The sequence below is a fragment of the Salvelinus namaycush genome, chromosome 9 (assembly GCF_016432855.1).
Source record: "Salvelinus namaycush isolate Seneca chromosome 9, SaNama_1.0, whole genome shotgun sequence".
In the NCBI taxonomy this organism is placed as follows: Eukaryota; Metazoa; Chordata; class Actinopteri; order Salmoniformes; family Salmonidae; genus Salvelinus; species Salvelinus namaycush.
Genome location: NC_052315.1, coordinates 53,934,441 through 53,960,845, shown reverse-complemented (window position 1 = coordinate 53,960,845; position 26,405 = coordinate 53,934,441). Strand labels below are relative to the sequence as shown.

Sequence of the window (26,405 nt, the reverse complement as noted above, 5' to 3'; positions counted from 1 at the left end):
ATGTCGATGAAAGGCAAGGCACTCTTCACTTTCCAAAGTGAAAACAAAGAGGAGATCAGCATACAGGAGAATGAAGAACTGGTTATCTTTGACAATAACTCTGTGGATGGATGGTTACAAGGGGAGAACAGTAAAGGAGAGAAAGGTCTCTTCCCGGCCTCTTATGTGGAAGTAATCCGCCCTCGTTCCAACTCCAACCTGACAGACTGCTCCATAAGCCCGGTGGGTTCTCCCGGCAATGGCTCCTCATATTTCCCCTCTACAGCAAACGCGCCCTTTCACATGCAACAGGGTTACTATCACGATGACGATGATGACTGGGATGATTGGGATGACAGTTCCACAGTGGTGGACGACGATGGCCCCAGTGGCACAAATGGACATTCCCATCAGAGCCCCCACTCCAACAACCCCAATGTCCACTATTGTGCCAAACCTTACATGGAGAGGCAGGACAGCATCTCCAGCTCGCGGAAGGGCAGTATGGTAGGCAGGAACTTAAACCGATTCTCCAGCTTTGTCCGCTCAGGGGTGGAAGCGTTTGTGTTGGGCGATGTGCCCATGAACGCTAAGATAGCCGAGTCATACACCATTGCGATGGGCCCCAAAGGGCCTCAATGGAAAGAGAGCCCCACACCTTTCTCTTGCTCCATCGAGGACCCCACCAAGCAGACCAAGTTCAAAGGCATCAAGACCTACATATCTTACCGGGTGACCCCGAGCCACAATGCGAGGCCTGTGTACCGGCGTTACAAGCACTTTGACTGGTTGTACAATCGTCTACTGCACAAGTTCACCATCATCTCCGTACCCCACCTGCCCGAGAAACAGGCAACGGGGCGCTTCGGGGAAGATTTCATTGAGAAGCGCAAGAGGCGGCTGATTCTCTGGATGGACCACATGACCAGCCATCCGGTCCTGTCGCAGTACGAGGGCTTTGAGCACTTCCTGATGTGTGCCGATGACAAGCAGTGGAAGCTGGGAAAACGGCGGGCGGAGAAGGACGAGATGATGGGCGCCAACTTCATGCTTACCTTCCAGATCCCCAACGAGCACCAGGACCTGCAGGACGTGGAGGAACGTGTGGACTCCTTCAAGGCCTTCGCCAAGAAAATGGACGACAGCGTCATGCAGCTGACGCATGTGGCCTCGGAACTGGTGCGTAAGCACCTCGGAGGCTTCCGGAAGGAGTTCCAGCGTCTGGGGAACGCTTTCCAGAACGTCAGTCAGGCGTTCATGCTGGACCCTCCCCACTGCTCGGAAGCCCTCAACACCGCCATCTCCCACACGGGACGCACATACGAGAACATTGGTGAAATGTTTGCCGAGCAACCTAATTATGACCTCTTCCACATGCTGGACAAACTGTCGCTCTACCAGGGACTACTCGCCAACTTCCCGGACATCATTCATCTACAGAAAGGTAATGTACTCTCTCCTTATGATGTGCTCATTAGTGTTAGACCTAGAGTCTAATAGCTTGTCCTAGAGATTAATCTTCAACTCATTGTTTTGCCTCACAAAGTACGGCCTATTAGTTTATGTAGTTATCACCATCATTCTGACTTCAATACCATCATGTAACTCGATGCCAAAACGATACCACAACAACAAAAAATTGGTATATTAGCCAAAGTAACAGAATCGTAACTGATCCAGACACACTCAGCTACTACTCTGTTCAATCATTGGGGCATCTTTTGAGTTCAATATCATTACATTAGAAACAAACAACTTTTGTGTATCGTGAGTGGGGAGCTAACATGATGCAGCCCAGACTCCCAGTGCAGGCTAGCAATGAGTAAGTGGAGCAGGCATGGTGCACTTTATAAATAGGGGTTGTTGCGCAGATACAGGCTTGATCTGTGAGACACATTTGACAGAAGTACCGAAAGTAACACAAATTCTAGTACCGAACCGTTGTTCATGTTTTAGTATTGAGAAAGTACCAAAGTTTCGGTAAACCATGCAACACTAGTTATAAGTGCTTATAGAATCAGCGTTATAAGTAATCATGCGTTACCACAACAGCTTTGAAATCAATAGGGCAGAAATCACTCTTGGTTCCTTGATTGATGAAGACTGACACTTCTATCAAACATGTCTTTGAGCCCTAACGGTATCTCCTAAATGCGTCTAGTTTTACTACCCTGTCACTGATAAATGGAAGGATAATTGAAGTACCCCCAAAGCCATTCCTTAGTCGCATATACAGTGCCTTTAGAAACCTTTCACACCCCTTCTTATTCCAAATGTTGTTGTGTTACGTCCTGAATACAACATTGATTAAGTGGATTTTTTCTCAACCATCTGCACACAATCTACACCCCATAATGACAAAGTGAAAACCTGTTTTGAGGAATATTTGCACATTTCTTGAAAATGAAATACAGAGATCTCTCATTTACCTACAGTTGAGTCGGAAGTTTACATACACCTTAGGCAAATACATTTAAACTCAGTTTTTCACAATTCCTGACATTTAATCCTAGTAAAAATGTCCCTGTCTTAAGTCAGTTAGGATCACCACTTTATTTTAAGAATGTGAAATGTCAGAATAATACCAGAGAGAATGATTTATTTCAGCTTTTATTTCTTTCATCACATTCCCAGTGGGTCAGACGTTTACATACACTCAATTAGTATTTGGTAGTATTGCTTTTAAATTGTTCAACTTGGGTCAAACGTTTCGGGTATTCTTCCACAAGCTTCCCACAATAACTTGGGTGAATTTTGTCCCATTCCTCCTGACAGAGCTGGTGTAACTGAGTCAGGTTTGTAGGCCTCCTTGCTCGCACACACTTTTTCAGTTCTGCCCACAAATTTTCTTTGGGATTAATGGGATTAAGGTCAGGGCTTTGTGATGGCCACTCCAATACTTTGACTTTGTTGTCCTTAAGCCATTTTGCCACAACTCTGGAGTATGCTTGGTGTCATTGTCCATTTGGAAGACCCATTTGCGACCAAGCTTTAATTTCCTGACTGATGTCTTGAGATATTGCTTCAATATATCCACATAATTTTCCAGTCTCATGATGCCATCTATTTTGTGAAGTGCACCAGTCCCTCCTGCAGCAAAGCACCCCCACAACATGATGCTGCCACCCCTGTGCTTCACGGTTGGGATGGTGTTCTTCAGCTTGCAAGCATCCCCCTTTTTCCTCCAAACATAACGATGGTCATTATGGCCAAACAGTTCTATATTTGTTTCATCAGACCAGAGGACATTTCTCCAAAAAGTACGATCTTTGTCCCCATGTGCAGTTGCACACCGTAGTCTGGCTTTTTTATGACGGTTTTGGAGCAGTGGCTTCTTCCTTGCTTAGCGGCCTTTCAGGTTATGTCGATATAGGACTCGTTTTACTGTGGATATAGATACTTTTGTACCTGTTTCTTCCAATATCTTCACAAGGTTCTTTGCTGTTGTTCTGGTATTGATTTGCACTTTTTGCACCAAAGTACATTCATCTCCAGGAGACAGAACGTGTCTCCTTCTTGAGCGTTATGACGGCTGCGTGGTCCCATGGTGTTTATACCTGCGTACTATTGTTTGTACAGATGAACGTGGTACCTTCAGGCTTCTTTTGATTTTCCCATGATGTCAAGCAAGAAACACTGAGTTTCAAGGTAGGCCTTGAAATACATCCACAGGTACACCTCCAATTGACTCAAATTATGTCAATTAGCCTATCAGAAGCTTCTAAGCCTTGACATAATTTTTGGGAATTTTCTAAACTGTTTAAAGGCAGTCAACTTAGTGTATGTAAACTTCTGACCCACTGGAATTGTGATTAGAGGTCGACCGATTAATCGGAATGGCCGATTAATTAGGGCCGATTTCAAGTTTTCATAACAATCGGAAATCTGTATTTTTGGACACCGATTTGGCAGATATTTTTTTTAAATATATATAATTTTTTTACACCTGTATTTAAATCTTTATTTAACTAGGCAAGTCAGTTAAGAACACATTATTATTTTCAATGACGGCCTAGGAATGGTGGGTTAACTGCCTCGTTCAGGGGCAGAACGACAGATTTTTACCTTGTCAGCTCGGGGGATTCAATCTTGCAACCTTTCAGTTAACTAGTCCAACACTCTAACCACCTGATTACATTGCACTCCACGAGGAGCCTGCCTGTTACGTGAATGCAGTTGAAGCCAAGATAAGTTGCTAGCTAGCATTAAACTTATCTTATAAAAAACAATCAATCAATCATAATCACTAGTTAACTACACATGGTTGATGATATTACTAGTTTATCTAGCGTGTCCTGCGTTGCATATAATCGATGCGGTGTGTATCATTGCTCCAATGTGTACCTAACCATAAACATCAATGCCTTTCTTAAAATCAATACACAGAAGTATATATTTTTAAACCTGCATATTTAGCTAAAAGAAATCCAGGTTAGCAGGCAATATTAACCAGGTGAAATTGTGTCACTTCCCTTGCGTTCATTGCACGCAGAGTCAGTGTATATGCAACAGTTTGGGCCGCCTAATTTGCCAGAATTTTACGTAATTATGACATAACATTGAAGTTTGTGCAATGTAACAGGAATATTTAGACTTATGGATGCCACTCGTTAGATAAAATACAGAACGGTTCCGTATTTCACTGAAAGAATAAACGTCTTGTTTTCGAGATGATAGTTTCCGGATTCGACCATATTAATGACCTAAGGCTCGTATTTCTGTGTGTTATTATGTTATAACTAAGTCTATGATTTGATAGAGCAGTCTGACTGAGTGGTGGTAGGCAGCAGCTGGTTCGTAAGCATTCATTCAAACAGCACTTTCCTGCGTTTTGCCAGAAGCTCTTCGCTGTGCTTCAAGCCTATCAACTCCCGAGATTAGGCTGGTGTAACCAATGTGAAATGGCTAGCTAGTTAGCGGGGTGCGCGCTAATAGCGTTTCAAACGTCACTCGCTCTGAGACTTGGAGTAGTTATTCCCCTTGCTCTGCATGGGTAACGCTGCTTCGAGGGTGGCTGTTGTCGTTGTGTTGCTGGTTCGAGCCCAGGTAGGAGCGAGGAGAGGGATGGAAGCTATACTATTACACTGGCAATACTAAAGTGCCTATAAGAACATCCAATAGTCAAAGGTTAATGAAATACAAATGGTATAGAGAGAAATAATCCTATAATTCTATAATAACTACAACCTAAAACTTCTTACCTGGGAATATTGAAGACTCATGTTAAAAGGAACCACCAGCTTTCATATGTTCTCATGTTCTGAGCAAGGAACTTAAACGTTAGCTTTCTTACATGGCACATATTGCACTTTTACTTTCTTCTCCAACACTTTGTTTTTGCATTATTTAAACCAAATTGAACATGTTTCATTATTTATTTGAGGCTAAATTGATTTTATTTATGTATTATATTAAGTTAAAATAAGTGTTCATTCAGTATTGTTGTAATTGTCATTATTACAAATAAACAAAAAAATTGGCTGATTAATCGGTACCGGCTTTTTTTGGTCCTCACATAAATCGGTATCGGCGTTGAAAAATCATAATCGGTCGACCTCTAATTGTGATAGTGAATTATAAGTGAAACATTTTTTACTTGTGTCATGCACAAAGTAGATGTCCTAACCGACTTGCCAAAACTATAGTTTGTTAACAAGAAATTTGTGGAGTGGTTGAAAAACGAGTTTTAATGACTCCAACCTAAGTGTATGTAAACTTCCGACTTCAACTGTATGAATTCACACCCGAGTCAATACATATTAGAATTACATTTGGCAGTGATAACAGCTGTGAGTCTTAATGGGTCTCACAGCTGTCTAAGTCTAAGAGCTTTTCACACCTGAATTGTACAATACTTGCACATGATTATTTTAAAATTCTTCAAGCTCTGTCAAGTTGGTTGTTGATCATTGCTACACAGCCATTTTCAAGTCTTGCCATAGATTTTCAAGCAGATTTAAGTAAAAAATGTAACTGGGCTACTCAGGAACATTCAATGCCGTATTTGTAAGCAACTCCAGTGTATATTTGGCCTTGTGTTTAAGGTTATTGTACTGCTGAAAGGTGAATTTGTCTCCCAGTGTCTGTTGGAAAGCAGACTGAACCAAGTTTTCCTCTATGATTTTGTTTGTGCTTAGCGCCATTCCTTTTCATCCTAAAAAAAACTCCCTAGTCCTTGACAAGCATACCCATAACATGATGCAGCCACCACCATGCTTGAAAATATGAAGAGTGGTACTCTGATGTGTTGTGTTTAATTTGCCCCGAACATAACACTTTGTATTAACACTTTGGACATACAGTTAATTTCTTTGACACATTTTTTGCAGTTTTACTTCAGTGCCTTATTGCAAACAGTTTTAATGTTTGGGAATATTTTTTTTCTTCTGTACAGGCTTCCTTTTCACTCTGTCATTTAGGTTTCTTCTAAAACAACCATTAAACTCTGTAACTGTTTTCAGAAGGACACCTGTATCTTTGTAGTGTCTGGGCGTATTGTTACACGATCCAAAGTGTAATTAATAACTTCACCATGCTCAAAGGGATTTTCAATGTCTTCTTTTTTTAACCCATCTACAAATAGGTGCCCTTCTTTGCGAGCCATTGGAAAACCTCCTTGGTCTTTGTGGTTGAATCTGTGTTTGAAATTCACTTCTCAACTGAGGGACCTTACAGATAACTGTATGTGTGGTGTACAGAGATGTGATAGTCATTCAAAAATCGCACACAGAATGAGTCCATGCAACTTATTTTGTGACTTGTTGAGCACATCTTTAGTAAGTAAGAAAAGGTGATAGATATCTATGCCATCACTAGATGGAAAACTGTCTAGCTTCCAGGATATGTTCCCTCTGAGTTCCATTTGCACATTGCATCAGCCTACATATAATTTACTTAAATACATTAATGCATTCAGTGGTGGAGACGGCATGTAAACAAATCAGTCTGGTGGTCAACCACCTTTCACAAACTGACAACCTTGTAATGGCATGTCCCTTAATGGTAGAGTGAGCTGTAAGAAATCCTGTTAGTGTCAATGCAAAAATCTTCCATCTGGGGTGATTTCTTATATGCCCTGCACAATCCAGATGATCATTCTTCTCCATTGGATGCATTGAAAAGGGATGATGTGCCTAGTACATGCTTGGGCATTGCTGATGCATTAACTATGGCCAGCAACTTGGACGTGTCTGTATTTGTCATCAGGGTGGTGCAGTATTTGACCAGCATACCAAAGACATGCTTCAGTTCTCAAACAACCCACATATCAGTAGGGGGGAGGGGCCTCCAGCAGAGGAAGCCATGTTTCTCTTAGTTGTCTATTGTAAATAAGGGCATGGTCAATGTTTCAATCTTAAGTAAACAGCTGCAATGTGCTTTTCTAAATCACATCTACACCGCACCCTTAATTGTACAGGAATTGAAAGCCATTTGAAAATGTCATAGGCATAGCACAACGTCAGGGACCAAGGGTCTTATTGGTTCAGCTGAAAATACTCATGGAACATTTGGCTGACTATTGAATGACCTTGGCCCATAGACGTAGATCTACATTTAGTGATAGCATAGTCAAAAGGCAGAATGTCATATCTGCACTGCACATTTAATAAATCCACTTCCTCTCAGTTTTACTGTACTCTCATTACCTAGCTGAAGGCAATGCACATGAACACATCATGTAAGAATATATATATTCGGAAAGTATTCAGACCCCTTGACTTTTTCCACATTATGTTACGTTACAGCCTTATTCTAAAATTGATTAAATCGTTTTTCCCCCTCATCAATCTACACACAATACCCCATAATGACAAAGGAAAAACAGGCGTTTGCAAATTTATAAAACATTTCAAACGGAAATATCACATTTACATAAGTATTCAGACCCTTTACTCAGTACTTTGTACTTTGTTCAATGAACATTGGCAGCGGTTACAGTCTCGAGTCTTCTTGGGTATGACGCTACAAGCTTGGCACACCTGTATTTGGAGTTTCTCCCATTCATCTCTGCAGATCCTCTCAAGCTCTGTCAGGTTGGATGGGGAGCGTCGCAGACCATCTATTTTCAGTTCTCTCCAGAGATGTTCGATCGGGTTATGTCCGGGCTCTCTCTGGGGCACTCAAGGACTTTCAGAACTTGTACCGAAGCCACTCCTGCGTTGTCTTGGCTGTGTGCTTAGGGTTTTTGTCATGTTGGAAGGTGAACCTTCTCCCCAGTCTGAGGTCCTGAGCGCTCTGGAGCAGGTTTTTGTCAAGGATCTCTCTCTATTTTGCTCCGTTCATCTTTCCCTACATCCTGACTATTCTCCCAGTCCCTTCCTCTGAAACACCTCCCCACAGCATGGTGATGCCACCACCATGCTTCACCGTAGGGATGGTGCCAGGTTTTCTCCAGACATGACACTTTGCTTTCAGGCAAAAGAGTTCATCAGACCATTTTTCAGCCTAAGGTGTGTGTATAATGTAACATTGGTAACATGTAAAAAGCAATATTATATTTTAATCGACACGTACAATTCCTAATTAGGCTATTTGTATTAAAATGTATTATAAAGTTTTTTTTATTCTCAATACCATACAGGGTGGAAGCACCAGAACACAAGACTGGAGGACACCAAATTGCTTGGGAAAGCATTGTTTTAATAAATAATTGTTTTAATAGATAATTGCTTAAATAAATAAAAAGATCAGCATTCTTTACAGATTGGGCATTTGTTTCCCTGAAGGAGTTTCTCTTTCTGAATTTGCAGTAGCTTTTTCTGTAAATTCAGGACCTCACTCTGTAGTAGGTTTTTCTCTCTCTCCAGCTCCAAAACATCAATATGAGCTTGGTTCATGTCAGTTCTGGGGCGTTGCTTGGCCTGTCTGCTGTTTTTGCTGCTGGTGCAAGATCCAGGCACTGCTGTTTCTCCACGGCACAGGGTGTCAGCTCAACTAAAGGAAAGAAAAGAAAGAAAATGTTGTACAACAATTGAATTGGAGTTTATGATATGCCCAGCCTTGGTACGAATGATGATGTTATGCAACATGCTGTAACGGGACTGATAACGGTAACATTGTAGTGAAGTAGCATTAACGTTAGTTTTAACGTCCATTATATTCATTGATATGTACCAGTTATTTATGTTTACTAAATATTGGTGGGTCGAGTTGTCCGTCGTCATCATAGGGGTTAAGGAGAGGGGCAAACTGCTAGGGAATCATCTCGCATATCTTCTGGGAGAAAGGATCAATTCCATTGGACGGAGGTCCCCCTCTGGTCTGAAATAGCCCCCGCTTCTCCTCTGCCGCATCCTTTTTGGCTTTGAAGTTTTTCCAATTTGGGTCTTTCTTCTCTTTAATCTGTGTCAATCCGTTCAATCTGTCACATAAAATGGCCCTGGTGTCTTCCTTCTTTTTGACAGTTGTCTGTTTTATTATCCTCCAGTATGTTACTAAATTCCTCCATCAGCTCCGACAATAGTTTTTTTTTTCATAAGCAGAGCAATGTGAACTTCTTTGACGTTTGACGTGCCATGATCAGGTGGCTAGCGGACAAATAATAAATGCCTAAATAACGTTAAGTAATAACAATAACTTATATTTCATGCTAGCTAGCTTGGATTATAAATTAGCTACCTACAGTAGCTAACATTAGCTATTTAACAAGTTTTCTATCTAGTACTGGCAAATAACGGATTTTATTTCAAATCAGCCAACCCGTGAGAACCTTTCACGATGGAGTTGCAGTAGTTTTAACGTTACCTTATTATTTTAATCAAGGAACAGCATCTTTGTGGCCTCATTTGTCAAGTAGGCTAGCTAGCTTCGTTTCAACTCACGAAATACCTCATATATTGGTGTTACATGTCACTATTCATAGTTCAAAACCGTTAATCATAGATGTATTGATCCAGATTTAAAATGAAGTGCTGCATCACATCTCTATTAATTATAAACCTAGATTTACAAAACCTAGATTAGCTTTAATCGTAGATGAATTTAAGGCCAGGCACCACAGGCAAACGTTGTGATTTTGCTTCCATCTGTCATTTTTCTGATTTTTGTATATTTTGCAACTATAACTTTCCTGATTTCATCAAATGTACAAATAAATCAGCAATAATGTATATAAATACTTTATTTGTATCATTTTATCCCAACTCCGTCAACAACACCAGCATACATTTTGTTCTTGTTAGCATGTTTCATGTAGAACTTCAACCACTATTTTTTTAAATGCTCCATGTGGAATCATATATCATTCAAAAGCTTGTTTTCCGGAGCATATCGTTAGCTAGTCCACACATGGCTATATTCTTTGTAGACGTAGTGCTTCGTGCTGAAAGATGAGTAATTTCCTGACATTTGATTGGTTACTGGCATTTAAAGGCCCTTCCGGCAACCTGATTGGTTAAAATGCCTCACTTTCTTGTTTGAAAGTATCTCCCACGAAGAATCCACGTAAAGAGAGATAAAATGAGAAAATCTCAAAATATACCTACAGTATGTGAATAAAAATAGGCGATCTCAGTTAGCCAATGAGAGAAAAGCAGTGAATGAAAGAAACAATTTGCTTGATCAGCCGATCGAGGCAGTGGCAGTACAGGTAGAGGAGGAAAAGGAGGTAGCCGGCAGCTGCGTGTCGAAATGCAAATTAGTTGAGATGAAGAGGACAGCGAGCGGCGATCAACCAGACAGCAGCCAGCCAGCCAGCCAACGGTGGCTTTCATTCCACGTCACAAATAAACCAACTTGAACATGATTTGATTTGCCCTAAGTGTCTACACACTGGACTGAAAATCACCATAGACCCCACCAATCAGGGATTCTGTAATTCTGTCATGATAGAGTTTGCACACTGAAGGTGATCGTGATGCATTTAGGAGGAGTGTTTACACATCCTCCAGGCTGCAGGAGTGCTCCGGGGGAGATGTGGCTTTTGACATAAATGTGAGGATGGTTCTTCTAGCCCACAAACTTGGACTTGGTTATGCAGCTCTAAAGAATATAAGCAAAGGGATTTGCATCTCACCTCATAGCAGAGACATGACAGGAGAGTGACAGGTAAATAAAAGGAGAGAGTAGCCCATTAGTGTCAGTTGACTTGCTGTATATAAAAAATATTTATTTCCTTGCTCCAGCAAAAGTATTCAAAGTTAATTAAACAGAGTGATAGGAAAACATAACTATACAATGAGACTGTCACATAGGCCTACAATGTCATAGGGCTGTAGCCTACTGTGATTACTGAGAAATTAGCTTAACATAAAGTAAATGCATGCTAATATGCTAATATTTACATAGGGTAACATGCTGATATTTAGTCCTGCAGTTATGACTGTAATGTCGACAGACATCATAACAAGTACTTATCCCCCCCCACTTTAGTTGCAGAGATTCAGAGAGGGCGTACGCAGATATAGACCCAGACATAGCAGAGTTGCGGAAGGAGGATGAGGATCATAGACATGTATGTATCCTTTGATGGCACTTGGCACGAGAGGATTCACTTCCAACTACGGGTGTGTGCATAGACATTGTAACAGGTCTAGTGATAGACTACGAGGTGTTGCCTTCATACTGCCATTCATGTGTGATGAAAAGGAAAAGTGGAATTACTGAGGAGGAGTTCAGGGAATGGAAGGATTCACATGCAGATGACTGTGCTCAACTTCTCAGGTTCGAGGAAAGCAATGGAGCAGGAAGCAGCTAAACACATGTGGGCCAGATCAGTCAGTTGCCACCACTTTCTATACACCGGGATGCTCTCAGATGGTGACAGTACTGCATACAAGGCAGTTGTCAAAATAGATCCCTACCCAGGCATTGAGATAGGGAAACTAGAATGCATCAATCATGCCCACAAGAGGATGGGAACAGCGCTTCGTAAACTGAGTTCAGAGAAACACTTTGGGGGGAGAGGTATAGGGAAACTCACTGCACAAAAATGTAAGAGTCTGCAAAACTATTACAGGGGTGGAATTCTTGATAACCAGGGTGATGTAGAGGGCAAGAAGAATGCTGTCTGGGCTGGTCTTGTCCATTCCATGTCAACAGGCTAAATCCCTAATCACGGTAGATGCTCGTCATCTTGGTGCTGGTACCAGCGAGCCCTAGAAAATGGTGAAGATCCACCCAGTCACAAAAACCATAGAGGCAATACATGTTTTAACCTCTACTTCCTCAGAATCCCGGGTCCGGGAGCACCCCCACCAGTAAAAAAGCTGACTAGCATAGGCTAGCATAGCGTCACAAGTAAATAGTAGCATCTAAATATCATTAAATCACAAGTCCAAGACACCAGATGAAAGATAAACATCTTGGTAATCAAGCCATCATTTCTGATTTTTAAAATGTTTTACAGGGAAGACACAATATGTAAATCTATTAGCTAACCACGTTAGCAAAAGACTCCACTTTTATTACTCCATCAGTTTTTGACTCCATCAGTAGCTATCACAAATTCGGCCAAATAAAGATATAAATAGCCACTAACCAAGAAACAACCTCATCAGATGACAGTCTGATAACATATTTATTGTATAGCATATGTTTTGTTAGAAAAATGTGCATATTTCAGGTATAAATCATAGTTTACCATTGCAGCCACCATCACAAATCGACTAGAATAACTACAGAGAGCAACGTGTATTACCTAATTACTCATCATAAAACATTTCTTAAAAATACACAGCGTACAGCAATGGAAAGACACAGATCTTGTGAATCCAGACAATATTTCAGATTTTCTAAGTGTTTTACAGCGAAAACACAATATAGCGTTATATTAGCTTAGCACAGTAGCAAACCAAACAACAGCATTGATTCCAGCCAAACATAGCGATAACGTATTCACCACCAAAAATATTAATTTTCACTAACCTTCTCAGAATTCTTCAGATGACAGTCCTGTAACATCATATTACACAATGCATATAGAGTTTGTTCGAAAATGTGCATATTTAGCGGCACAAATCGTGCTTATACAATGAGAAAAGTTGCCAAGCTCCCCAGAAAATTGCGGGCGCCATCTTGGAGAGTCACCTAGTCTAATCAATAAATAATCATAAACTTGACTAAAAAATACAGGGTGGACAGCAATTGAAAGACAAATTAGTTCTTAATGCAATCGCTGAATTACATTTTTAAAATTAACCTTACTGCGCAATACTGGGTGCAATACAGGGTGCGATAGCGCAACGCTACACGGAAAATAATGCCGTCTTATACATTTTACTTTTTCAACAGAACAACGAATTATCAGCATAAATAGTACTTACTATTAGCTGAACTCCCATTAGAATCTTGGGAAAGGTGTCCGTTGGCCAAAAGAATCGTTGCTGGGTTGGAGAATGTTTCCTTCGACGTTGCAATTAGCAGTACACAATGGCATTCGAGAGAGAGAGATACCCAACTCAATACAACGTCAGAAAATGAAATGCCCGAAAATCGCAATATACTGACATAAACTGATATAAATCGGTTTAAAATAACAAGATTATGATGTCTTTAAAGCCTATATCGAATAAAAACAGAGCCGGATATATCTAGTTTCTAAAACCAGAGCTTCTAAAAAGACATTCCAAGACCCTCTCTGCGTCAGCGCGAAGGTCCAAAAGGGTGGACACCTCGGTTCCAATCAATTTATCAACTTTCTGAACTACGTAGAGACTCCATTTCAACTCTCCCTATTCGCTAACAACCAGGGGAAGGCGTATGCAGTGCATCTCAACCAATAGAAGACAGTCAGGGTTATCTACAGGTCTGGGAACAGCAAGCAGATTTCACCATTTTCAAATCCTCATAGGAGAATTGCTCTAAGTCGAGTTCTGTTTCACTTACAGACATAATTCAAACGGTTTTAGAAACTAGAGAGTGTTTTCTATCCAATAGTAATAATAATATGCATATTGTACGAGCAAGAATTGAGTACGAGGCAGTTTAATTTGGATACGAATGTGCTATGTCGAAATGGCACCCCCCTAGTGGCAAGAAGTTTAGAGAGGTTGCACAGAAAATGGTACCTGTATATCATAGGATGTCAAATAATAACCTCAAAAGAATTTCAGCACGGAGGAACCCAGAATGCAAATGAATGTCTGAACTCTGTAATATGGTCGCGATGCCCCGAAACTGTCTTCGTGGGCAAAAGCAGCCTTGACGCAGCAGCCGGTATTGCAGTAGCCACGTTCAATGAGGAAGCCACTGCTCTATCAAATGTGATGGACAAATTGTGTCTTGACAGTTGTGAGAGCTGATGCTGCTTCAATGGAGTGTGCCAAGCATAGGCACAGGTCCCATGACACAGTCAAGAAAGTAAAGTGGCACCAGCAACAACTCAGAGGGCCTTACATATGGGGCAGGCATAGCTGATTAATGTTCTGCACATTTCAAAAGCCATACAAAATCCTTGTGTGTGACAAATTGAGCAAACTGATATGAGAATTTGCCCAAAACTGCATATTTGGCCAACACCAGTATTCAAAGCATATGCTCTATTGCTTGAAACAAACGTATTAAACATTTAGCCCCCGAGTGGCGTCACTACAGACGTGTCACTACAGACTCTGGTTCGATTCCAGGCTGTATCACAACTGGCCGTGATTGGGAGTCCCATAGGGCGGCGCACAATTGGCCAAGCGTTGTCCAGGTCAGGGTTTGTCTGGGGTAGGCCGTCATTGCAAATAAGAATTTGTTCTTAACTGACTTGCCTAGTTAAATTAAGGTTAAATCAAATGTATAAATGTGCTCATGTATTTGTAAAATACATATTTGATGTTTATTTGTCAGTTTAGAAGTGATATATGAATGAGTTTAATGTGATATAAATGGTCATACTTTTGGAAAGTACATTTTAATTGCATTAGCCTATCTTTATTGGCCATTTTCTCAAGATGACATGTTCCCCGTGCGCCAATTCATTGTCTTCAAAGGATGTACATTCACATTATTCCACACAAAGGTTCTTAGGTCTTATAATCAGACTTTTACAGAGCTTTTTTTTTATATCTTGTGTCGTTTTGATTTTTATTGTCATTTTATCTGTAAATATATGTGAAATATTCATCTGTCATACATGAGAATTGTGTTTTTTAAATAATTCCATGAAAATACAATATTTTGATCAACTAATCTGTTGTAACGGATTTCCTCCTCGTCTGAAGAGGAGTAGCAAGGATCGGACCAATGTGCAGCGTGGTAAGTGTCCATAATGAGAAGTTTAATAAATCAAACTGAACACTGAACAAAAATAACAAAAGCACAAACAAACAACCGAAACAGTCCCTTATGGTGCAAACACTAACACAGGAAACATAGAAAAACAACATAGAATGCCCACCCCAACTCACGCCCTGACCAACTAGAATAAAGACATAAAAAAGGAACTAAGGTCAGAACGTGACATCTGTAAAAGTCTGACCATTAAGTGTCTTAACACAATAAAATAAAAACATTCTGCCTTGAAGCAATGTGTTTGAAAAACAGATTCTAGTAATATGCAAATTATCAACTACAATTGAGTTCGCAGAGGATCATGAGGCGCTAAGAGATAATTGAGAGTTCAGAGAAAAATGTGCCCAGAAAGTGGAATTGAGAGCAAGAAAGTAAGTGTTGATCTCCCTGCTCATGATATACTTGCCTGCGCTCTCTTGAAATTCACCTACAGTGCATTCGGAAAGTATTCAGACTCCATTACTTTTTCCACATGTTGTTAAGTTACAGCATAATTCAAAAATAAAATCCCCTCATCATTCTACACGCAATAATAAAACAGATTTTTAGAAATGTTTGCAAATGTATAAAAAACAACAACTGAAATACATTTACATATGTATTCAAACCCTTTACTCACTACCTTGTTGAAGCACCTTTGGCAGCGATTATAGCCTCGAGTCTTCTTGGGTATGACACTTCAAGCTTGGCACACCTGTATTTGGGGATTTCTCCCATTCTCTGCAGTTCCTCTCAAGCTCTGTCTGGTTTGATGGGGAGTGTCGCTGCACAGTTATTTTCAGGTCTCTTCAGAGATGTTAGATTGGGACTCTGGCTGGGCCACTCAAGCACATTCAGAAACTTGTTCCACTCCTGTGTTGTCCTGTTGGAAGGTGAACCTTCGCCCCAGTCTGAGGTCCTGAGCGCTTTGGAGCAGATTTTCATTAATGATCTCTCTGTACTTTGCTCCGTTCATCTTTCCCTCGACTAGTCTCCCAGTCACTGCCCCTGAAAAACATCCCTACAGCATGATGCTGCCACCACCATGCTTCACCATAGGGATGGTGCCAGGTTTCCTCCAGATGTGACGCTTGGCATTCAGGCCAAATAGTTCAATCTTGGTTTCATCAGACCAGAGAATCTTGTTTATCATGGTCTGAGAATCGTTTAGGTGCCTTTTGGCAAACTCGAAGCAGGCTTCCGTCTGGCTGCTCTACAATAAAGGTCTGATTGGTGAAGTGCTGCAGAGATGGTTGTCCTTCTGGAATGTTCTCCCATCTCCACAGAGGAACTCTGGAGCTCTTTCAGTGTGACCATCAGGTTTTTGGTCACCTCCCTGACCAAGGCTCTTCTCCCCCAATTTCTCAGTTTGTCCGGGCGGCCAGCTCTAGGAAGAGCTTTGTTGGTTTCAAACTTCCTCCATTTAAGAATGATGTAGGCCAACATGTTCTTAGGGACCTTCAATGCTGCAGAATTTGTTTTGGTACCCTTCCCTAGATCTGTGCCTCAACACAATCTTGTTTCGTAGCTCAATGGACAATTCCTTCGACCTCATGGCTTGGTTTTTGCTCTGACATCCACTGTCAACTGTGGGTCAACTGTGGGACCCAAGTGGGTGGGCCCTACCGAAGTGGCTGCGCCACTGCCCATTCATGTGAAATCCTAATGAATTTATTTTAATTGACTGATTTCCTTATATGAACTGTAACTCAGTAAAGTTGTTGAAATTGTTGTGTGTTGCGTTCACATTTTAGCTCAGTAAAAATGTTTTCTCCCTATAATGAGGATATTCAAAATGAATTGGAAATTCACTATAATTTTAGGCTAACCGTAACCTGCCCTGCGTAATCAGTGAACCAACAGCATAGCCTAGGGCTATATCTTCTCTCCCAGACTCGTGGGTAGACATTTTGGAGCGTAGCATAAGTCTATCCAGTGTGCATAATCATACAATCCACACTCAAAGTCAATTACTGTCACGAATCCCGCTTCCTGAGTCTGTTTTTGCCTGTGTTCTGTCCTGGAGTGTTTTTTCCGGTGTCCTGGAACGCACCCTGTCTGGTTGCCGGGCGACGTAGCTAGTTGGAGGATCTCTGAGTACCCGCACCTGTATCCCATCAGCTATCTGCACACCTGGTCCTGATCATCACCCCTCCACTTCATAAGCGCTGACCTGACATCCATTCCCTGCCGGATCGTTAGCCATGAACAGTATGTTGTGCCAGCGTATCAGCCTCCAGTTTGATAGTTTGTTTTGTTGTTTTGTACGTCTTGCTTGCCTTGAACTCACCTCCGTTTTTTCTGTCTACAGTCATTCACCCGGAACACTCCTCCCATCCCTACCTGGTCGTCGGTGACTTCAGTTACTTCCTTGGATCTGCCTATTCAATCCCATCAACTCACCTCCGCTGCCCGCTCCGCCACCTGGATCTTTCTATCACTACATTTAAACTTGTAAATAAATACTCACCTTCGTCTTACTCTCCTTGTCCTGGTCTGCTTCTGGGTTCTACTTTAGAAAACTGTGACAATTACTCTAATTTGTTTAATTATAGAGTATGGGCTAGACCAATTATGTACCAAAGACATATTATATCAGTTTGTTGTATGTTTTTCTGCCATGCGTAATATGCGGTAGGCTATTTATTGTACAATGGCACAATCATAATTTACTCAATTGATGTTAATTAGCCTATCAGAAGCTTCTAAATCCATGCCATCATTTTCTGGAATTTTCTAAGCTGTTTAAAGGCACAGTCAACTTACTTGTGGAGTGGTTGAAAATCAAGTTTTAATGACTCCAACCTAAGTGTATGTAAACTTCTGACTTCAACTGTACATTGATGTCAGAGTGGTTAGAGCAGTGCCTAATTTGAGCCGGATCCGGCACCTCTCCGTTTTGGACTGTTTTGTTCCTTAACCTATTTGGCCGGATCTGGTACCTCTCGTGGCATAACTTTTTGTAATGTAAAAATTCAAATCAAACCGATCAAAGTTCATTCGTGGTGCCTGTTCGTTAATTCTCCTGCCCCCACAAAAATGTGAAAAGTCGATTTATCGCCCGAGCCTAATATTCTAAGAGTTGATTTGGTTTGGGCCGGCCCAGGTTTATGGTTTGTGGAACATTGTAACCTATGTTTAATTCCCTCCATAGAGGGAGAAGCACGCCAGTATCTCTCACATAACTAGAATGAGATTCACTTTCTATCATCTCTCTCCCTCTATGTTCTGATAGACATGAGCCTGCAACTCTGATCTCTCCTGCGTTGCATTTATTTTCTTACAGAATCATAGCTGCGTGAAGGGTCCGGGAGGAAATGCAGCACCCCTGATCAATTGAAATACATTTGCCAAAGTTATAGAATAACTGCTATCTGTTCAGAAATACATGAAATCATTCAGAATAGCCTACTACACCATGAGAAGGCCTATAATTTAGCCACAGAGGATCAATATCTTCTTTTTTTTAAACAGCCTAGCTGTGGATTTTAGCCCAATAACAAGGAATAGCCTACAGTCAGGAATGGGCTGCAAATCTGTCATTGATAAAACAGTACACAGACAAAACAGGCCTTTCGCAATATTTCAAATACAATCGAGGGGAAACACAGGTTGGACAGCGATTGCTCCTGCTGAAAAAAGAAGACTATCCTGTAGGCTACCAAACATATGTGGTAAACTTCCAAATATTGTTTTACAAAAGAGAGAGAGAGATAGGCTTTTGGCACGAGCGCATCGACAATCACCAGCGAGTTAGCTGTGCATCATTGGGTGAGTCTGTGAAACTGGAAAGCATTTTTAGGACTATAATTTCCTTCTCATAATGTAGCCTACAATATGTGTCTCCACACACCTAGGCCTAGGCTACTGATGGCATCACATTTCAGGTAAGTCCCAAGTGCAGACTGTGTTGAAGTAACAATGTTTATTACAGCAACAGGGGCAGGCAGACGACAGGTCAAGGCAGACAGGGGTCGATAATCAAGAGTGGTGGGGCAAAGGTACAGGATGGCAGGCAGGCTCAGGTCAGGCAGAGGTCGGGTAATCCAGAGTAGGGGCAACAGTACAGGACGACAGGCAGGCTCAGGCAGAGTGGTCAGGCAGGCAGGCTCAAAGTCCGGACAGGCAATGGTCAAAACCAGGAGGGCGAGAAAAAGAGAGACTGGGGAAAAGCAGGAGCTGAGAAAATCGCTGGTTGACTTGACAAACGAGATGAACTGGCAACAGACAAACATAGAACACAGGTATAAATACACAGGGGATAATGGCGAAGATGGGTGACACCAGGAGGGGGTGGAGACAATCACAAGGCAGGTGAAACAGATCAGGGCGTGACAGATGGATTCAAGACAAGGTCGTTTTTATTGATCTCAGATTCTCAGTTTGTCTGTGTCAAAGTAGCCTGTCATTTCGATAATTTGTGCGGTATTAAAAAAGATTCTCCTAAAGTCTCCAGTCATGTAAAATGCGGTAGAATTGCATGAAATGGGTTTCTAAAAGGCAAAACATTTCCCCATGTGTGCAACTTCTTTAAGTGCCTCTACTCTACTGTTCTATGCCACTATGCAAATGCAATGATATGCAATGCTTTATTATAAAGGTGTTTTTTTTCTCTTCATGCTTTTCAGTACCTTAGAACTCCCCAGATCACCCCCCTCTAGAGCTCACTTTTTGTTCTGGCACCTTCCGATTTACATATTAAGCACTGGGTTAGAGAGTGACAAATAAAGCTCTGAGTACCAGGCCATTAGGACTTGATGGCCGTTAGTGAGTTGGCTACTACCAAAGCATGTCCAGAGTGCATAAGAAGAGATTACCGTGACTCAGCGGTCACATGGAGTTTTACTGCGGTCATGACTCGTGACTGCCGGTGTGGTGGTAATACAATCACTGCAACAGCCCTACTCTCCATTGCTATTCAATGCAGATCCTGCCTTCATTCCGCTTTGATCAACCTTTTTTGCTTCGGTGTGTGAATCTGGGCCAGCGATAGGTTATTTTGTTTTATAGAGGAGCTCTGGCCTACTGGTTATTGTGTTATAACACAGTTCCTCTACTTCCAACAAGTCATCTGTTGAACACAACTCTCAATGTGCATGTCGTTAGACCAGTTTGATCTGTTGAACACTTTTTTAGTCAGTTTCCCTTGTATTCTCTGTATACAACACTCGTTTGAAATCAAGGATCAACATATGATCAAACACATCAAAAACTAGGAGGACCAAGGCACTCTTCATACAATTAAAATGCCTTTGTTTTGGTGGCATGTTCAATAGAACTAAATCTTTGAAACTCAGACACATTCCGGCATGTCTTGTCTAGCCTTTGTCAGGGAGTGATACCATGACCAACACAGTTGACATTCTGAGGTATTATTCAATTAAACGGGATGGACGTGTAAAGTCGTCTAAGCTCTTCCTGTAACTAAGTCCCAGGGCAAGAATGGGTGGATCTCTTTGAAAATTCCTCATTGCTGAAGCTTTGCTTCTCTCGTCTGTCGTCAGTCTGTCTTTATATCCCCCTTTATTAGCCATAATAAATAAACAAGAACAAGCCGGGCACGTGAGACAGTAAAAGTTTGTTGTGTTCACATTCCACACTTGGCATGTACACTCTAGCTATTGGCCTGTTATTATCAAAGCCAGAGAGGAGCTGAAAATGATGTTGCAGCCAGCATACTCAGACCCTTTTCTTCTAACAAGAACTCTGCGGTACAGTGACTGTGATGCTTTAAGGCAGACAAAGCAAACCTTTTACAAGTAAATTGCTCTCTGAGATGTGCGTTAGCCTGCCTTTAGAAGTTAGCTGAGGTTGCCTCGGACAAGTGCTGCTAACAATTCACTGTTTCCTACAGTACGATGTAAAAAAAAAAAGTGGAGGAGAGAAATTTGTGCAGGAGTGTCTAGTCATCTCTGTTGATCTCACCCTCCCCAAAGTGATGGTGTGTGCGTGTGTGAGTGTTCTGTTACTGGCGAGCCGACAGATGGAAGGGGTGTGTGTGTGTGTGTGTTTGTTTGTGTGGGTGAATGTCTGATCAGTTCACTGCTGTGCTTGGCACGGCGTCAGTCCAACACCCACCCCCCTCGCCCTCCCCAACCCTTTGTTGGTCATATGCTGTGTACTGGTCACAATCCACATTTGGCAACTGAACAGGCTTGACTAGTCTGGCTGGCAGTCCGCTCCATAGACATTAAAACTAGGTCAGCGCAGACTACTTCAAAGACAGTAGTGATGCGGCGAACAGGCAGATGTTGTGATTCACAGTCGGAATGATGCCACCCTTGTTTAGCAGCAGACTTGGTACTTGTGACACAATGAATGAATGATCAGATCACTGGGTCAATCCATGTGAGAAGTTATTGCATAGTCATTGTATGGCAGGGCACAGTTGCAGCAGGTGTAACCTACAGTGCCTTGCAAATGTATTCATCCCCCTTGGCGTTTTTCCTATTTTGTTGCATTACAACCTGTAATTTAAATTGATTTTTATTTGGATTTCATATAATGGACATACACAAAATAGTCCAAATTGGTGAAGTGAAATGAAAAAAATGACTTGTTTAAAAAAATTATTTAAAAAAATGAAATTGAAAAGGGGTGCGTGCATATGTATTCACCCCATTTGCTATGAAGCCCCTAAATAAGATCTGGTGCAACCAATTACCTTCAGAAGTGACATAATTAGTTAAATAAAGTCCACCTGTGTGCAATCTAAGTGTCACATGATCTGTCACATGATCTCAGTATATATACACCTATTCTGAAAGGCCCCAGAGTCTGTAACACCACTAAGCAAGTGGCACCACCAAGCAAGTGGCGCTATGAAGACCAAGGAGCTCTCCAAACAGGTCAGGGACAAAGCTGTGGAGAAGTACAGATCAGGGTTGGGTTATAAAAAAATATCTGAAACTTTGAACATACCACTGAGCACCATGAAATATATTATTACAAAATGGAAAGAATATGGCACCACAACAAACCTGCCAAGAGAGGGCCGCCCACCAAAACTCATGGACCAGGCAAGGAGGGCATTAATCAGAGAGGCAGCAAAGAGATCATAACCCTGAAGGAGCTGCAAAGTGGGACTGGGACGGAGGTTCACCTTCCAGCAGGACAATGACGCTAAGCATACTGCTAAAGCAACACTCAGGTGGTTTAAGGGGAAATTTTTACAGTTGAAGTAGGAAGTTTACATATACCTTAGCCAAATACATTTAAACTCAGTTTTTCACAATTCCTGACATTTAATCCTAGTAAAAATTCCCTGTCTTAGGTCAGTTAGGATCACCGCTTTATTTTAATAATGTGAAATGTCAGAATAATAGTTGAGAGAATTATTTATTTCAGGTTTTATTTCTTTCATCACATTCCCAGTGGGTCAGAAGTTTACATACACTCAATTAGTATTTGCCTTTAAATTGTTTAACTTGGGTCAAACGTTTCAGTTAGTCTTCCACAAGCTTCCCACAATAAGTTGGGTGAATTTTGGCCCAGTCAGGTTTGTAGGCCTCCTTGCTCGCACACGCTTTTTCAGCTCTGCCCACAAATTTTCTATGGGATTGAGGTCAGGGCTTTGTGATTGCCACTCCAATATCTTGACTTTGTTGTCCTTAAGCCATTTTGCCACAACTTTGGAAGTATGCTTGGGGTCATTGTCCATTTGGAAGACCCAGTTACACTACCGTTCAAAAGTTTGGAGTCACTTAGAAATGTCCTTGTTTTTGAAAGAAAAGCTATTTTTTTGTCCATTAAAATAACATCACATTGATCAGAAATACAGTAGACATTGTTAATGTTGTAAACGACTTTTGTTGCTGGAAACGGCTGATTTTTAACGGAATATCTACATAGACATACAGAGGTCCATTATCAGCAACCATCACTCCTATGTTCCACTGGCACGTTGGGTTAGCTAATCCAAGTGTATCATTTTAAAAGGATGATCATTAGAAAACCCTTTTGCAATTATGTTAGCACAGCTGAAAATTGTTGTGCCAATTAAAGAAGCAATAAAACTGGCCTTCTTTAGACTAGTTGACTATCTGGAGCATCAGCATTTGTGGGTTTGATTACACGCTCAAAATGGCCAGAAACAAAGACCTTTCTTCTGAAACTCGTCAGTCTATTCTTGTTCTGAGAAATGAAGGCTATTCCATGCGAGAAATTGCCAAGAAACTGAAGATCTCGTATAACGCTTTGTACTACTCCCTTCACAGAACAGTGCAAACTGTCTCTAACCAGAATTGAAAGAGGAGTGGTAGGCCCTGGTGCACAACTGAGCAAGAGGACACGTACATTAGTGTCTAGTTTGAGAAACAGACGCCTCACAAGTCCTCAACCGGCAGCTTCATTAAACAGTACCCGCAAAACACCAGCCTCAACGTCAACAGTGAAGAGGCGACTCTGGGATGCTGGCCTTCTACTCAGAGTTGCAAAGAAAAAGCCATATCTCAGACTGGCCAATAAAAAGAAAAGATGAAGATGGGAAAAAGAACAGACACTGGTCAGAGGAACTCTGCCTAGAAGGCCAGCATCCCGGAGTCGCCCTCTTCACTGTTGACGTTGAGACTGGTGTTTTGCGGGTACTATTATTAAATTAAACTGGATAGACGTGTAAAGATAGTCGTCTTAGCCCTTCCTGTAATAAGGTATTTCTGTTACAATTTTGTTTTATGAATTAGCAAACATTTCTAAAAACCTGTTTTCGCTTTGTCATTATGGGGTAATGTGTGTAGATTGATTTTTTTTAAAACATGTAATTTAATCAATTTTAGAATAGGGCTGTAACGTAACAAAATGTGGAAAAAGTCAATGGGTCTGAATACTTTCCCGAATGCACTGTAGTAACCTAACATAGCAGGTGTAAAAGAAACGCCTGAAACTATATCCCCTACATATTCTTTCCATTTCCCCAGAAAACCGGAACATCTGGTTGTTGGGGACTCGGCAGAGGCTACACAGTTAGTAACACCTCTTATGTATCGGTAGCTAGCTAACCGCCAACTCTCTCTCACTCCTCAGGTGCGTTCGCCAAGGTCAAAGAGAGTCAGCGGATGAGCGACGAAGGAAAGATGGACCAGGACGAGACGGACGGAGTGCGTAAACGCTGCCGGACAGTGGGATTTGCCCTGCAGGCCGAGATTAACCACTTCCACCAGCGCCGCGAGGTGGACTTCAAGGAAATGATGCAGGCCTACCTCAAACAGCAGATCGCCTTCTACCAGCGTGTGGGCCAACAGCTGGAGCGTACCCTGCACATTTATGACAACCTGTAGAGGCTGGGCCTGTCATCATTCCAAACGTTATCCTTCTGATCCAAAATGTCCGCCCAGTTCAACAGGGCCTCCCCAGGGGTTGCCAAAAATCCTAGTGGAAACAGAGACATGGCTGTAGTTGGGAAAGTGTATCACTTTGTTCTCTTTTTTTCATGGTGGACCATGATAGTCACACAAACCCTGGCTTGAAAGAAGAGAGGTGTTGCTGAGGTTGCTGCCTTAGAAAGTTGACTTTCTGCTTATTTTGGCCTGAATAGACAAAAAGAGGGAATGTACTTGAAGAGACTGGGGAAGCCAGTTTTTGCACTTCACGTAATAGTCACTTTCCAGGCTGGATTTCAAAGTCGAAATTGTTGGTTGCAAAGGACTTACACCATTGTATTTTTCATAATTCCACCAATTTTGCTATGTTTTGACCAAAATGTAAATTTTTAAATTTTATATGTTAGCAACCAATCTTAATGTGTTAAATCATTGGTGGCATTTAATCATTCTTTGTAGAGGGTCAAAGATAGGCATGTGTAGCCTTAATGCTTAGACAATTCCCTGTAGATGATAGAAACTGAACTCCTTTAGTGTAATGTATGATAGCCATGTCAGAATAAGGGCTCGACTGCTCAGGTGTTCAGTGCAAACATGTTACATTCATGTATTTTCTAATAGGTACTTGGTCTTTTACTAAATAGGGCTATCTTCTGTATACCCCTATTACCTTGTCACAACACAACCGATTGTCTCAAACGCATTAAGAAGGAAAACATTTTCTTTTAAGAAGGCACACCTTAATTGAAATGCATTCCAGTTGACTATCTCATGATGCTGGTTGACAGAGTGCCAATAGTGTGCAAAGCTGTCATCGAGGCAAAGGGTGGCTACTTTGAAGAATCTAAAATATATTTTGATTTGTTTAACACTTTTTTGGTTACTACATAATTCCATATGTGTTATTTCATAGTTTTGATGTCTTCATTATTATTGAACAATGTAGAAAATAGTACAAATATAGAAAAACCCTTGAATGAGTAGGTGTGTCCAAACTTTTGACTGGTACTGTATGAAAAATAATTGTCTAAACTTTAACAATTATTCCAATTTGTTTATATTTAAGTGACATCAAATAATTGCCCCCAATGCAAATCACTGTATATGGAATACATATTGGCTTACAGCAAGAACTGTTCTGGGTGCCGCAGTAAAAGTATTGTAGGGAATACTCAGTAGGGTCTGTAGAATGTATATATGGTGTCATTCCATGGGGCTCTGAATAATACGGAGTGTTGCTGGCCTTTTACTCCACCTATTCCATTGGCTGCCGAATGACATCACATGTACACTTACTACACTACAAAAAACCCTGTAGCCAAACAACAGTGCAGGGCATTCTCACTGAATTAAAGGGCAACTACACTCAAAAGCAAAGTTTTTTATATTTTCCCAGATCTCAAAAGTTATCCCCTGATGTGGTTTATGCATTGTTGTGAACACAGAAAATCCCATTTAGTTTTTTTGTCTTTTTAAAAAGTGTGAAAAAAATGGGGTAAACCTGAAAAAATGGGGTAATAAGAAACCTGTAAATACAAAACCAAGAAAACTGAGTTTTGGGAAAAATAGAGGTAGGCAAAAAATATAAACAGATTTTTAAAAGGCCCTACCAACGTTTTCTGCAGTGCTTGACTGCACTTTAGAGTGTTTCATCCTGCAGAACAGCATTTTTGGGGAAGTTTAGGTCAGGTCCAATATTGACTATGCACCCAAGAGGGAAAAAGGTTATGCCGTTCTAGAAATGTTTTTGTGAAATCTAATATAATACATAAAATGTAGCAGACACTTTTATCCAAAGCGACTTACAGTCATGCGTGAATACATTTTTACGTGTGGGTGGTCCCGGGAATCAAACCCAATATCCTGGCGTTGCAATGCTCTACCAACATGCATGACAGTGTTATAAATGCTTTA

General features: G+C 41.2%; 1 protein-coding gene across 2 annotated transcripts; it reads left to right on the top strand.

Annotated features, from left to right (window-relative positions):
- Positions 1-24,449, top strand: LOC120053551 (sorting nexin-33-like). Of its 2 annotated transcripts, XM_039000685.1 has the most exons (3): positions 1-1,158; positions 1,381-1,423; positions 24,196-24,449. In XM_039000685.1, the coding sequence occupies exons 1-3, from the start codon at positions 1-3 to the stop codon at positions 24,447-24,449; spliced, it is 1,455 nt and encodes a 484-aa protein (XP_038856613.1). The 2 variants fall into 2 exon arrangements, with proteins under 2 accessions (XP_038856613.1, XP_038856612.1); XM_039000684.1 differs by having other exon boundaries at positions 1-1,423.
- The last annotated feature ends 1,956 nt before the right edge of the window (positions 24,450-26,405 follow it).